General features: G+C 41.2%; 1 protein-coding gene and 1 long non-coding RNA gene across 2 annotated transcripts in view; one reads left to right on the top strand and one right to left on the bottom strand.

Annotated features, from left to right (window-relative positions):
• Positions 1 to 14,137, top strand: part of LOC134663122 (uncharacterized) — a 407,475-nt gene that overhangs the window by 312,637 nt on the left and 80,701 nt on the right. The gene's annotated exons all lie outside the window — the stretch shown is intronic.
• Positions 1 to 14,137, bottom strand: part of LOC134663099 (kinesin-like protein KIF13A) — a 247,270-nt gene that overhangs the window by 25,166 nt on the left and 207,967 nt on the right. Inside the window, exons 18-27 of the mRNA XM_063519432.1 lie at positions 13,635 to 13,869; positions 11,600 to 11,796; positions 9,005 to 9,165; positions 8,571 to 8,685; positions 8,078 to 8,179; positions 7,176 to 7,281; positions 6,086 to 6,277; positions 4,187 to 4,331; positions 2,777 to 2,925; positions 1,455 to 1,600 (exon numbers count right to left, since the gene is read on the bottom strand). Coding sequence (XP_063375502.1) covers positions 1,455 to 1,600; positions 2,777 to 2,925; positions 4,187 to 4,331; positions 6,086 to 6,277; positions 7,176 to 7,281; positions 8,078 to 8,179; positions 8,571 to 8,685; positions 9,005 to 9,165; positions 11,600 to 11,796; positions 13,635 to 13,869 — 1,548 coding nt within the window. The remainder of the gene's footprint in view (positions 1 to 1,454; positions 1,601 to 2,776; positions 2,926 to 4,186; positions 4,332 to 6,085; positions 6,278 to 7,175; positions 7,282 to 8,077; positions 8,180 to 8,570; positions 8,686 to 9,004; positions 9,166 to 11,599; positions 11,797 to 13,634; positions 13,870 to 14,137) is intronic.

Raw genomic sequence — 14,137 nt, forward strand, 5'->3', positions numbered from 1 at the left:
GCGATACAGCGAGGAAATGTCGCCAGCATCCTTGGTACAATGCCTCAAGGGCCTATTTTAGATTTAAACTAGTTTTTAATTTCTTTTAGTCATACACTGTATATATCTTGTTTGTAAATAAATGATTATACATGGCCATTTTGAAAAGCAAACGTACTTTAGACCTTTTATTAATTTGTTAGATAACCTCTTGTAAACTAAGAATCACGCATATAATATAAGACTATAAGTCACTTAAACTGGGAATTTAAAGTTGACAAGAGGTTTCGTTTGTGAGTATAAGCTTATTGCGATACATAATGTTATTATGTACATTGTGTTATGTGTTAGACATATATTTGTTAGGTTACAACACTGATTAGCACTTTAGCTTACTGGTGTTATTTTAAGCGTTAATGTAATTCTAATAAAAACCTTCGTGTGTTCTATGTCTATTTTGATTCACTGTGTTATTAAAAAAATAGATCAGTTTTACATTAAAATGTTTTATTTTAATAATATTTGTGCGGTTAAGACAATATTTTTGAACCACAATGTGTTATGAGGCATAACTGTTTCGTTTTAAGCAATATATTAGGTATTTATATTAAATTTTTTCTAATCTTTGAATATATTCATTAATAAAACCATTAAACTTTGTGTTGTATTGTTATACAACTGTAATTTTTCCGTGTACATTGCTTCTTCTTTTAACTCAGTAAAACTGATCTAGAATGTATAACCAGTAGTAGTAGGAAGTAGCCACCACGATTAGTTATCATTAAATCACCTAATATTGTTGTGGTGTAGCGTGAATTTATTCCTCTTTAAATATGGAAAACCTAGAAAGTGAGTTCACGCCTGTCGCTGTCACTCTAAAATTATAAAATCAACATCAATTAGTACATAAATCTCTCGCGTTGAATGATATATGGCAGTTCCTTCAAATATCTTAAAATAGTTGAAGAAATATGTTTTAATTTAGTTTTATTACTTAAATGTTACATTTTTAAATTGATCAAAGTGCTAAACTTAAAAAAAATAGGGTATTTGACTACTAGTCAAATCAGTTTCTTTCTGTCTGTCAAAACGATTTTGTTTCTATGGAATTTATATGAAACACTAGCATGTGAGGTCACGATCAAATAACCTACTCTTTAATTTTATACGGGTTTTACAATAGAAATTGTGCCTAAAAATAACTGCTGTCTACGTTTATCTATTAATCTTCTGGTGCTTTATTTCATGCATGGTGTAAAGGAATACCCTATTGTATTTTGGCTTTACTTTTTAACAGATTGGCTCGCTAGAACTCGTTTTCTAGGTTTTAATACTTTTTATTGGTATAGATAGTCCCTGCGGTGGCAGCATGGTTCCATTTTTATCGCATGTCACTATGCCTGTCACTTACATACTTGTTAGACCGTGACAGGCATGGTGACAGGTGATAGAAATGCGACCGTGTGTGTGCATACCTGCGAGAAGTTAGGCACGGAGGCGGTCTTGCGCATGGTGACGGGCTGGCCGCGCGCCTGCTCCAGCTCCTTGACGGCGACGCTCTGGCGCAGCCGGTCCAGGCTCAGGATACTCTCCACTGCGCTCACGCCGCGGGTGTACTTCTCTGGAAAATGGCAGATGATTAATTAGAATAGCTTATCTTGTGCCCCACTGCCGGGCAAAGGCCTCCCCTTTCTTCCGCCACTCATCACATTCAAATAAAATAAATAAATAAATTAAGCCTATATACGTCCCACTGCTGGGCACAGGCCTCCTCTCATGCGCGAGAGGGCTCGGGCTATAGTCCCCACGCTAGCCCAATGCGGATTGGGAACTTCACATACACCTTTGAATTTCTTCGCAGATGTATGCAGGTTTCCTCACGATGTTTTCCTTCACCGAAAAGCTAGTGGTAAATATCAAATGATATTTCGTACATAAGTTCCGAAAAACTCATTGGTACGAGCCAGGATTTGAACATTTTGAACCCGCGACCTCCGGATTGAAAGTCAGACGTCATATCCACTCGGCCACCACCGCTTAAATACACACACACACACACATTCGGCCACATTAAAATAAATTAGGAAATTACCATTGTTTAAATTTTTTTTTTCATGGTTTATTTTGTTTGTTTTCCTTTGTTTACTGCATTATGTTTTTGTGTTACCTGCAGTGAATTTTACGTAGGTATGTGTTTACAAATACATTATTTCTTTTTCTTATATAAATCTAGAACGGTTTTATAATTAGCATGATAATGGCTAGTATCGCTGGGATAAACATGTCTGTCGCATGTAAGTTGGGTCAAAATGGGTACTGAGTGTGTCATCAAAATGGTTTTCGGCGCTCAGGCTGAGCCACGACGACTTAGACGCGTAGATGACCAAGGGAATAAAAAGATATTCTTCTGGTTTACCAGAAGTGATAATAATAAAAACCATCAACAAAAAATAGAGCAAAACAAGCAAAATAAACAAGCAAAAAAACGGTCACCCATCCAAGTACTGACCGCGCCCGACGTTGCTTAACTTCGCTCAAAAATCACGTTTGTTGTATGGGAGCCCCACTTAAATCTTTATTTTATTCTGTTTTTAGTATTTCTTATTGTAGCGGCAACAGAAATACATCATCTGTGAAAATTTCAACTGTCTAGCTATCACGGTTCGTGAGATACAGCCTGGTGACAGACGGACGGACGGACGGACGGTCGGACGGACAGCGGAGTCTTAGTAATAGGGTCCCGTTTTTACCCTTTGGGTACGGAACCCTAACAAGCTCCATTTAAAAAAGAAGTTACCAATGAATGTTTCCCCATCAGCAGCGCTGGCTTCTTCACCAGTAGCGGCGATCTGAGCGAGGCTCTCCCTGTCTTCCAACTCTTCGGAGGCCTTGGGGATATTGGACACCACCTCGTAAGTGACTCCGGTCTGCGTTAGTTGGTCCACTCTGAACAAACATACAGATTAGTAACCTAGTGTCCATTTTGTCATTAATTAAAGTTAACACAGCCCTAGTAGCACGGTCGCATTTTTATCGTTTATAACCATGCCTGTCACGTTCTAACAAGTAAGTGCGAAAGTGACGAGCATAGTGATAGTCGATAAAAATGGAACCGTGGTGAGCCCGCTGGTTACAATTTGCTTGTAGGAAAAGGTTGACTGTATTTTTTAACTTTGGTCAATTCGTTGCGATTTGATAGTGATTAAAAGTCAATATGTGTTAAATTAGTTAGTTAAATTTACAATTTTATTTCAAAGTGGGTGCTTGGTCGTAGAAAAAGTATTGTATGCAACGTTGTTTAACTGAGTCAAAAAATACTCGTGCGTGGCGTCTTTATTAACAATTTTCGGCTTCGCCTCAAATTGTTACTCACGCCACTCGCCTTTTTTGACCTCTCTTAAACAACGGTTGCATAAAATACTATAATTGTATCTATGCTTTATTTTATAATAATCAATTGATTTTAAAAATGACCTCACAACTTAAAATTCTACAAAATGGTTTTAATAATGTGCTGAAAAAACCTAGTTTGAATTTAGGCAATCCTGAATAGTCTTTATTCGTGACTCCATTAAAAAGGGGTATAAATCCCATAATAACATATTATAAAACCTTTACTTTATTTCACTAAAGCTCACAGTACATAATCGAATTATAAACGTTTATGGCGATATTCAACCCACTTGACCGTCCGGCCCGCGAGACTGTTTTCCTCTCAACCGTCCGGGTTTTTTTAGCGTCGCACGCCCCGCGCTGCGATTCCACAACTTTCTACAAAACCCTAGCGTACACTGCCATCTAACTTTTTTTAGAGCTAACTATTTAGTTAGGCTACGTTGTTGCATCAAGAGAATTAGTAAATAATGCCGAAATATTCCGTTAGATGGCTCTGAAATCAATTCTTTCTTCCACACCTTTGGATAGTAAGGTTCCCGCGGACGGTTAAGAGCATATTTTTTTCGGATACTATGCTATCGTCGGACGGTCAAGTGGATAAACGGCTGCTAACTTAATCAGTTGATGATAACCGTTTGTCCCTATCTGTCAGATTCAGTAAGCAGCCGTTTATGAATAACGCACTTAGAGTCTGTACAGAAAGAGAAGAGTCGTGGAATGTATGGGTCTCATTCCGCACAGACTCTATCTTAAATTAGTCACACAAAATAAAAAAGGTTCTGCGTTTTGTACTCACTCAAAGATGACTGACCTGACAATCTTCTTGCGTATCCTGTCAGTAAGGCTCTGTCGCTTGTAAATGTTCAATCCGAGCCGCTTCCGCAGTATGAGGTCCATGGGCGCGGGATGCGAGAGGCGGACGGTGGTTTTTAAGATCAGGTACACGCGTTCGTTGGCTGCAAATAAGACAACATTATGGAACATCGACCTATATATAGCCCGGGAAGTAGTGTCATAAGCAGGGGTCGGACAAAAAGTGCGGATGACGTCAAACCACTTATAGGATGATTTCAAATAGTATTTTTTATTTTCATAAACAATTATCACTTATCATTTATCAACCTCTTTATAAAACGATATCGCCACTTGAAATGAGTAAGTACGTTTTTGACTGACACATTGTCAATCAGATGAACAATAAATTGACTTCGTTATTGTTTAGCTGTTGTATCTTCACGATTATATTTAGCTAAAATTTATATTTACTAATGTATAAGAAAACGCTCTAAAATGTCATCTTTACTAGAATATTGTGGCAAGTTTCGTGAAATTTATTTTATTCACTACATCACCCTACCACCTGTATTATTAATTCCATGGATTTATTTACGATTATTTTGTTACTTCATTAATACTACTTTGTTACTACATGTCACACGAAAGTTTAAATACAAACTCAAACATCATCCTGTGTGCTAGATTACGTCATTTTTACGTCATCCGCACTTTTTGTCCGACCCCTGGTCATAAGGTGCAAATTTTGGTATCGGATGAATTCACTTGGCACAGATGTAATATACCTAAAGCTAAGCTAATTGAGCCCGGTAGCTATCCGCCACCCCCTGGCAGGTAGGGCAGGGGGGGTAGTCAAAGTAACACGGGTAATAAGGGTTGTGGGTACTAGACGAATATATTATGTAGGTACTTTAATAATACATATTTTACAAAATGACCATAACCCACGGACCAAAGAGAATAGAGTGTATAAGGTAATGGCGCCATCGCTCGAAAATATTGCACCTTTGGCCTACTGTCGAGTAAATGGCGTTAATTTTTGACATTTAACAAATTGACACATATCAGTGAAAGAATAAGGATCAAAGTCAAATAGCGTTCTAACAGTTTTAATCTTCTGTCGAAAGATGGCAGTAAATGTACTGTACTACATAATCTTCTTTGACAATTCGCCTCTATTTCAAATTATCCACGGACAAATATCCGTGCGCATCACACATAGTGCCGTTATTCGAACCAAGTAAATTTAATTAATTTTGTATTAAGTAGAAACGTCTGCGAACGATGCTATAAGCTTCGAAATAAATTAAAAGTGGAAAAATTCACTTTCTTGGGTGGGACTTGAACCCACGACCACTAGATCACTAGTACAGTGCTCTGCCATCTGAGCTACCAAGACCGTACCCAATTCAGCGAATATTTCCACCATATATGAGCCCAAGGGAGGCAAGTAAATTTATTCTCAGAAAATTCGCATTTGAAAAAGTAGACAATGCTCTGAAATTCACTTTTTTAGGGTTCCGTACCCAAAGGGTAAAAACGGGACCCTATTACTAAGACTCCGCTGTCCGTCCGTCCGTCCGTCCGTCCGTCCGTCCGTCTGTCACCAGGCTGTATCTCACGAACCGTGATAGCTAGACAGTTGAAATTTTCACAGACGATGTATTTCTGTTGCCGCTATAACAACAAATACTAAAAACAGAATAAAATAAAGATTTAAGTGGGGCTCCCATACAACAAACGTGATTTTTGACCGAAGTTAAGCAACGTCGGGCGGGGTCAGTACTTGGATGGGTGACCGTTTTTTTTGCTTGTTTTGCTCTATTTTTTGTTGATGGTGCGGAACCCTCCGTGCGCGAGTCCGACTCGCACTTGGCCGATTTTATTTATACATAGCGGTATTACTCAGCCTTACCTTCAGTAATCCTGTTAAGATACTGCGAGTCATGAATCGAGGAGTCCCAAGACGCGATAGCGGACACATCTTTATCGTGGTGATGTAATATCTGGAGCTCGTAGAACTTGTTGCCATGTTCTTTCGGCAGGATGGAGTTGAGGCCGGCCATTGTCACCTCTTCGCCGGACTGTTGGGTTGTTAGGTCGTCAGCTAAAAAATATAAACGTAAACTTAAACGAGGTACATTTTCTGTAAGAAATACGAGGAATTTGAAGTGGAGAAGCAGTTAGAAGTAAGGACCTTACAAACATTGTATTAAAAGAAGACTCAGACTTGCGACTGTTGGAAGCTTGACTTCGCTTCGCGATTGACACCATTGGTTTTATTTGTGTAATTCAATTTCATATTAAATACAAACATTTTAAAGTTTCTTTAATCAATATTGCAAAATAAAAAATAGTTACGTAGCTTTCTCATTAACCTTTCTCAAGTATTATTTTTTAAAATGCTATTTTGTTTGTTTTTTTTTTATATTATTCAATTCAGTTCAATTCAAAATATACTTTATTCATGAATGTATGTAGGCCTATCAACAAGCAGAAGCACTTATGAATAGTTATTAGGTATTACATAGGTACATATTATCTTAATTTAATTATCAGAGCAATTTATTGATGTTAATTAATATTATTCCATTATTAGCAAACCGTTTAACACAGTCCTATTTTGCTCTTGATACTTTTATAGTTTGTAGCTTTCTAATAGACCCCGAAGGCTAATCCTATTGTCTATTGTTAAGAAAAACCGCTCGTGCCACGTGCCACAACCACCTGCATAAAAAATCGGTACTTCGGTTACTGAGTGCCGGCGAGTCGAACGCTACAGAACCAGTCTAAAATGTGTCATCGAGATGCGTAACAAAGGCGCGTTATCGGAGAGCGCACCTACACTGGTTTTTTGAGCGTTGGACTAGCCCGCGCTCAGGTGCCAAATAGAATAATTAGGACCCTTTTTGCAGGTAAGTAGCACGTGCGGTTTTACTGAACAATAGACAATAGGATAAGCCTTCGGGGTCTACTAGAAAGCTACAAACTATACTAGAACTTACCATTAAGGTCAAGGAACAGAACTGGTATGTGTTGCTCCATGCCCGGGGGCGGGTTCCACGCGGCAGGCGCTCCCGGGATAGGGCTGCCCGGGCTCGGCACTAGAACCTGTTCAAAATCATTACGCTATAGTTCGTTTGTTTTAGCATTAGAAAGAAGGTAAGGTGATCTTGACGTGTCTTTTTATTTCACAGAAATATGTAATGAGTTGCCTTATGAAAAAAAAAACAACGGGTTGCACTCAGGGAGTGCGGCAGAAGTGAAAACTCAATGACTAGTTCAAAATACACTATGTATAATTGAGGTTAACGCCATCTAGCGTTAGCGTTAATTACTTGAAATCCCTAAGCACATCACTGTTAGTACTCTAGTTATATTAATACCAGTTAGAGCGAAACTAACTAGATGGCATTTAAATCAATAAAGAAAAACTCAATGACATTACATGCAAGTTTTTCGATCAGGTCACGTGTCCGTCTTACGGTCACGTGATCGTCTTACGCTGTCTCGAGTTAAAAATGTTTTCCCCACCTCAAAAAGTGCACAGCGCCGCTAAAGAAGTTTTCACTTAAAAAAACATTACTGAACTCGATATTAGCACGGTTTGGTTTAAAAATAGTAGCGTCAATAGTTTGACAAAGAAAATATTAGGGATGTACATTAAAATTGATACAGTAAATAATGACCAGGGAGCGTACATTTCATGCCGATGACAGGCGTATGACGTCAACCTACATACAGGATGGACAAAGTTGTGGCCTATAATTAAAAATAAAATAAAAGTCACTACGTTTCCGGTTACTAAGTTGTGTCACTACGTTTTTTGAAACATCCTGTGTGTTTATATCAATACGTCATTATGACGAAACCGGCATGAAATGTACGCTCCCTGATAATGACTTACCGCATTTCGTTCTTCAGTGAGTGAAACCCACTGCTCGACTAGCGACTGCTCTCTCTCCATGTCCCGTTCGCTCTTCATTGACGGCGACATGTTCACTAGTTTCTGAAAATGCACACAATTTCTAGTTCCTTTGCATATGTATCTATTTTTGGGCAAATTAAAAAATACGGCTGTCAGACGTTTGAAAAAATAAGGTCAGTAAAATAAACTATTAGGGCTCATTAAGTATGTACTATGTATTTGGCACATAATTATTTAATAACCAACAAAAATGGATTTTTTACTACGAGACCTTTTTGTGTACGATTTTTTTATACCAAGTCGGTGGCAAACAGTCTCACGGCCCACCTTTTGCCATTTGCCTTTTGTCATTTGTTTTGCGATTAAATAAATTTCGCTAGTGGATCATGTGCCCAAAGTATCTCGATGATCAAGTATTTAATTGAACTATATGATCAAATGATAATAACAAATGAACAATGTCGATGCTTACTTGTAGTTGCGCGTGTAAATGTTGTCGTCGCCTCGCGAGCGCGTCGCTCCACCGCTCTCTGAGCACGGCTAGGTCCTCCTCTTGATACGAGTCCAACGGCTTTTGAAGGCGGGACCTGCAAGGAATACGTAAGGGTATACAAACACAGAAATAAAATATACTAGTGTTTTGTATAAGTTACTCAATACAATAAATATATATATACATTTAATTACAAGTTTATTTCGTCAAAAAGAAAATCATGTTTTGATACGGACTTTATCACAGGGCACAGACTGTATTGTTCCTTTAACAGTTATAATTTAACTACACAAATTTGACCTACACAAACGTACCTACTACTAAATGGCAAATAAAATAAAATTTTGTTTTTTATGTATTATGGTTACGTACAAACGGAATCACTGTATGGAATGATATTTTGGGGAAATTACCTGACGCTAACGGAGCCCACTTCAACGCTGACGATATGCTGACAGATGATGGGCAACGTGCCCGAGTTGTGAGCCGGTCTAACTCTGACCGCTAGTCGACGTTGCTGCCCTTGACGGAGTTGATATACGCCGCCGGTTACCATGTCTGGTCGTGACACAACCTGCGAAAACATAACTTAGTAAACAACTGTATATTTTATAATATGTGTACGGATTTGTGCGATAATTATATGTTTCTATGTTTGTTACCTTACACAATCATTCATTGTCGTTAAGTTTTGCGTTAAAATATCTTGTTTTGTAATATTTTTATGATGTGATGCTTATAATGTGAAGGCAACTAACGCATGCAATGTTGCCCCTACGGGAGCATTTACTCATTGGTCGATAATATTGTGTATTATTTTGTTTATTATTTTACGATCCTTCTCAAGTGATTTTTTTTTCATATTATGAATTTATTTGGATTATCTTGCTATTATTTAAATGTATTTCTGACGATCACAATATAGATTCTTATAAATTGACATTAATGTAATTTGTACTGTAATCATATGTTGTGAAATAAATATAATCTAATCTATACCCCTATGCGCCTGCCTTGAGAAACTGGAGCACATATGGAGTAATACGAATGATAGCTCATGCGATTGGCTAATCGGTGATTGAGCTTGCTTGTATGGTGACAGATGACAAAATAGTTCGTTCTTACCTGAACAGGAGCGTATTCGCCCTGATCATTCAGCTCATGTATCTCGACCCAGAGCTCTATCTTCCTCGTCAGCTCCGCCCAGCGGTCAGCCAACGAGCGCGCTTGTTTGGATGGTGACAGATGACAGAATAGCCCCGCTCCTTACCTCAACAGGAGCGTATTCGCCCTGATCGTTCAGCTCATGTATCTCGACCCAGAGCTCTATCTTCCTCGTCAGCTCCGCCCAGCGGTCAGCCAACGAGCGCGCTTGTTTGGATGGTGACAGATGACAGAATAGCCCCGCTCCTTACCTCAACAGGAGCGTATTCGCCCTGATCGTTCAGCTCATGTATCTCGACCCAGAGCTCTATCTTCCTCGTCAGCTCCGCCCAGCGGTCAGCCAACGAGCGCGCTTGCTTGGATGGTGACAGATGACAGAATAGCCCCGCTCCTTACCTCAACAGGAGCGTATTCGCCCTGATCATTCAGCTCATGTATCTCGACCCAGAGCTATATCTTCCTCGTCAGCTCCGCCCAGCGGTCAGCCAACGAGCGCGCTTGCTTGGATGGTGACAGATGACAGAATAGCCCCGCTCCTTACCTCAACAGGAGCGTATTCGCCCTGATCATTCAGCTCGTGTATCTCGACCCAGAGCTCTATCTTCCTCGTCAGCTCCGCCCAGCGGTCAGCCAACGAGCGCGCTTGCTTGTATGGTGACAGATGACAGAATAGTTCCGGTTCTTACCTCAACAGGAGCGTATTCGCCCTGATCGTTCAGCTCATGTATCTCGACCCAGAGCTCTATCTTCCTCGTCAGCTCCGCCCAGCGGTCAGCCAACGAGCGCGCTTGCTTGGATGGTGACAGATGACAGAATAGCCCCGCTCCTTACCTCAACAGGAGCGTATTCGCCCTGATCATTCAGCTCATGTATCTCGACCCAGAGCTATATCTTCCTCGTCAGCTCCGCCCAGCGGTCAGCCAACGAGCGCGCTTGCTTGGATGGTGACAGATGACAAAATAGTTCGTTCTTACCTCAACAGGAGCGTATTCGCCCTGATCATTCAGCTCATGTATCTCGACCCAGAGCTCTATCTTCCTCGTCAGCTCCGCCCAGCGGTCAGCCAACGAGCGCGCTTGCTTGTATGGTGACAGATGACAGAATAGCCCCGCTCCTTACCTCAACAGGAGCGTATTCGCCCTGATCATTCAGCTCGTGTATCTCGACCCAGAGCTCTATCTTCCTCGTCAGCTCCGCCCAGCGGTCAGCCAACGAGCGCGCTTGCTTGTATGGTGACAGATGACAGAATAGCCCCGCTCCTTACCTCAACAGGAGCGTATTCGCCCTGATCATTCAGCTCATGTATCTCGACCCAGAGCTCTATCTTCCTCGTCAGCTCCGCCCAGCGGTCAGCCAACGAGCGCGCTTGCTTGGATGGTGACAGATGACAGAATAGCCCCGCTCCTTACCTCAACAGGAGCGTATTCGCCCTGATCATTCAGCTCATGTATCTCGACCCAGAGCTCTATCTTCCTCGTCAGCTCCGCCCAGCGGTCGGCCAACGAGCGCGCTTGCTTGGATGGTGACAGATGACAGAATAGCCCCGCTCCTTACCTCAACAGGAGCGTATTCGCCCTGATCGTTCAGCTCATGTATCTCGACCCAGAGCTCTATCTTCCTCGTCAGTTCCGCCCAGCGGTCAGCCAACGAGCGCGCTTGCTTGGATGGTGACAGATGACAGAATAGTTCCGGTTCTTACCTCAACAGGAGCGTATTCGCCCTGATCATTCAGCTCATGTATCTCGACCCAGAGCTCTATCTTCCTCGTCAGCTCCACCCAGCGGTCAGCCAACGAGCGCGCTTGCTTGGATGGTGACAGATGACAGAATAGTTCCGGTTCTTACCTCAACAGGAGCGTATTCGCCCTGATCATTCAGCTCATGTATCTCGACCCAGAGCTCTATCTTCCTCGTCAGCTCCGCCCAGCGGTCAGCCAACGAGCGCGCCTTGGCCAGCTGTTGTTGCTCCACCTCCCAGTTGCCGCGGCCGCGGCTGAAGCCGGCCGAGCGGTGGCCCCACACCTCGATGGAGAGGGCGCCCTCTGTGAACAAACATTTTGAGGTTAAACGCGCAAAGCTCGATGTAGACGGTTCCAAGTGATATTTGAGTTTTTATGAATAAGATTGCCTTTGTAATTCAAAATAATAGGCAAATTTCTAGTTTATGGGACAACATATTTAAATTCGGTTGTCTATATAACTTTTATTTATTTTTATTTATATGAGCCTAGAGTGTCCCACTGCTGGGCAAAGGCCTCCCGACTCCCTTTCCACGTATCCCGGTCTTGACCAGTCTCCCACCAGTTCCTGTCAAAGGCGTCAAGGTCATCTCGCCATCGCCGTCGAGGTTTGCCGCGACTTCGGGTTTGATGTGGGACCTATACAGGGTGGATTTTCTTTTTGGGTCAGTGAGGGCAGCTACCAGATCCCGTGCTGCTACGAGAAAACGGTCTTAGAAGACCTTCCCTCGATTTCAAATTAATGAAGATTGGCTTTTACAGATTTTGAAAAAAACATACAGGGTGCGAGAAAAAGGTCATTTTTGACAAACTTTTTTTTTGATGCCAATCGATCCCATTCCTATTGAGGGTCAAAAGCTTGTATGGAACCAAAAAAAAAATTCCGGCTAGAAAAGCCACAAATCGAGGAAAACTTTTCCCATACAATTTGTATGAAAATGAAAACTTTTATTTTTCACATGCTATTTTTGTATGCCAATCGATTCCATTCCTATCCAGTATCAATAGTTTCTTAGGGATCAACTTTCGATAATATACTAAAAAGCCACAAATGAAAAAAAAACTTTTTCCATACATTTACTATGGAGAAAACGTGAAATTTAATTCACATTTTTCTATCTGCCCAATCAGCCCTGTTACATTTAAGGATCATAATACTGTATAAAGACATTGCTGTAAGACTGATGGGCGAGATAGAAAATTGTGAACAAAATCTCACGTTTTCTCCATAGTAAATGTATGCAAAAGTTTTTATTAATTTGTGGCTTTTTAGTACACTATCAAAAGTTGACCCCTAGGAAACTATTGATACTGGATAGGAATGGAATCGATTGGCATACAAAAATAGCATGTGAAAAATAAAAGTTTTCATTTTCATACAAATCGTATGGGAAAAGTTTTCCTCGATTTGTGGCTTTTCTAGCCGGAAATTTTTTTTTGGTTCCATACAAGCTTTTGATCCTCAATAGGAATGGGATCGATTGGCATCAAAAAAAAAGTTTGTCAAAAATGACCTTTTTCTCGCACCCTGTATGTTTTTTCAAAATCTGTAAAAGCCAATCTTCATTAATTTGAAATCAAAGGAAGGTCTTCTAAGACCATTTTCTTGTAGCAGCACGGGATCTGGTAGCTGCCCTCACTGACCCAAAAAGAAATTCCACCCGTATAACTTATTTTTTTTTTTAAATATTTTACGATTTTGTTTTGTTTTACGAGTTTCATCTACGCGTTGTCAATCTTTGCGTTGTTTCGGTGCCGCTCGTGTTGTAGTTTTGAATTATTGACTTAGTTATCACTTTTTTAATGAAAAATAAGTAAGTAATCATGATTTTTTTCTGACAGCCAATTGATAAACTTTCTTATATGGCGCAGTCGGTTGGATATAAATCTCAATACTCAATATCTTCATTGCTAATAAAGGAAAAATCCTTGCAGGAGTGGATATGTCACCGTAAAATTGTAAACACTCGTCATATTATAATCTCGCTAGTTACATTATAAACTGACGGTAGGGAGATTATAATCTAACCTAACCTACGTTAGATTATAAATCTAACCTAACCTAACCTACGTTAGATTATAAACTAACGGGTTCACAATCTTACGGTGTCATATATAAGATCCAGTCTGTCAGTACGGACCTGCGCAATGCTCAATGAACTCCTCAGTCAAGGTGAGCGTGTGGTCCTGCTCGTGGTCGAAGTGCACTTGGGGCGCGGCGGCGCGGGGCGAGGCGGGGGCCGGCGCGGGCGCCGCGTCTCCCACGTGCGGCGCCACCACCACCGCCTCGCCCAGCAACGAGTACTGGCAGAACACGAAGTGCGACAGCGACGGCGGCAGACCCGTCGCCTGCTTGATGGCTACGCGGATTGTCACCTGAGATACACGTATCAAGTTATAACAATAACTTTCAAACACTGACAATCCAACCTCTAGACTGAGCTTACGCCAATTCTTTCATGAAACCGATGCTGCCAAAAATACGGGGGTGCGGGGGGACGAGGTGAGCGAATCCCGTGCCGTGATTGGTCCGTTCAAAGACACGGACCAATCACGGCACGGGATTGACTCGAAGATGGAGTAACGCTACCGTATGTGTGGCAGAGGAGGTAGCGCGACTATGCTATGTCTAGAGGTTGGATTG

The sequence above is a fragment of the Cydia amplana genome, chromosome 4 (assembly GCF_948474715.1).
Source record: "Cydia amplana chromosome 4, ilCydAmpl1.1, whole genome shotgun sequence".
NCBI classification, from domain to species: Eukaryota; Metazoa; Arthropoda; class Insecta; order Lepidoptera; family Tortricidae; genus Cydia; species Cydia amplana.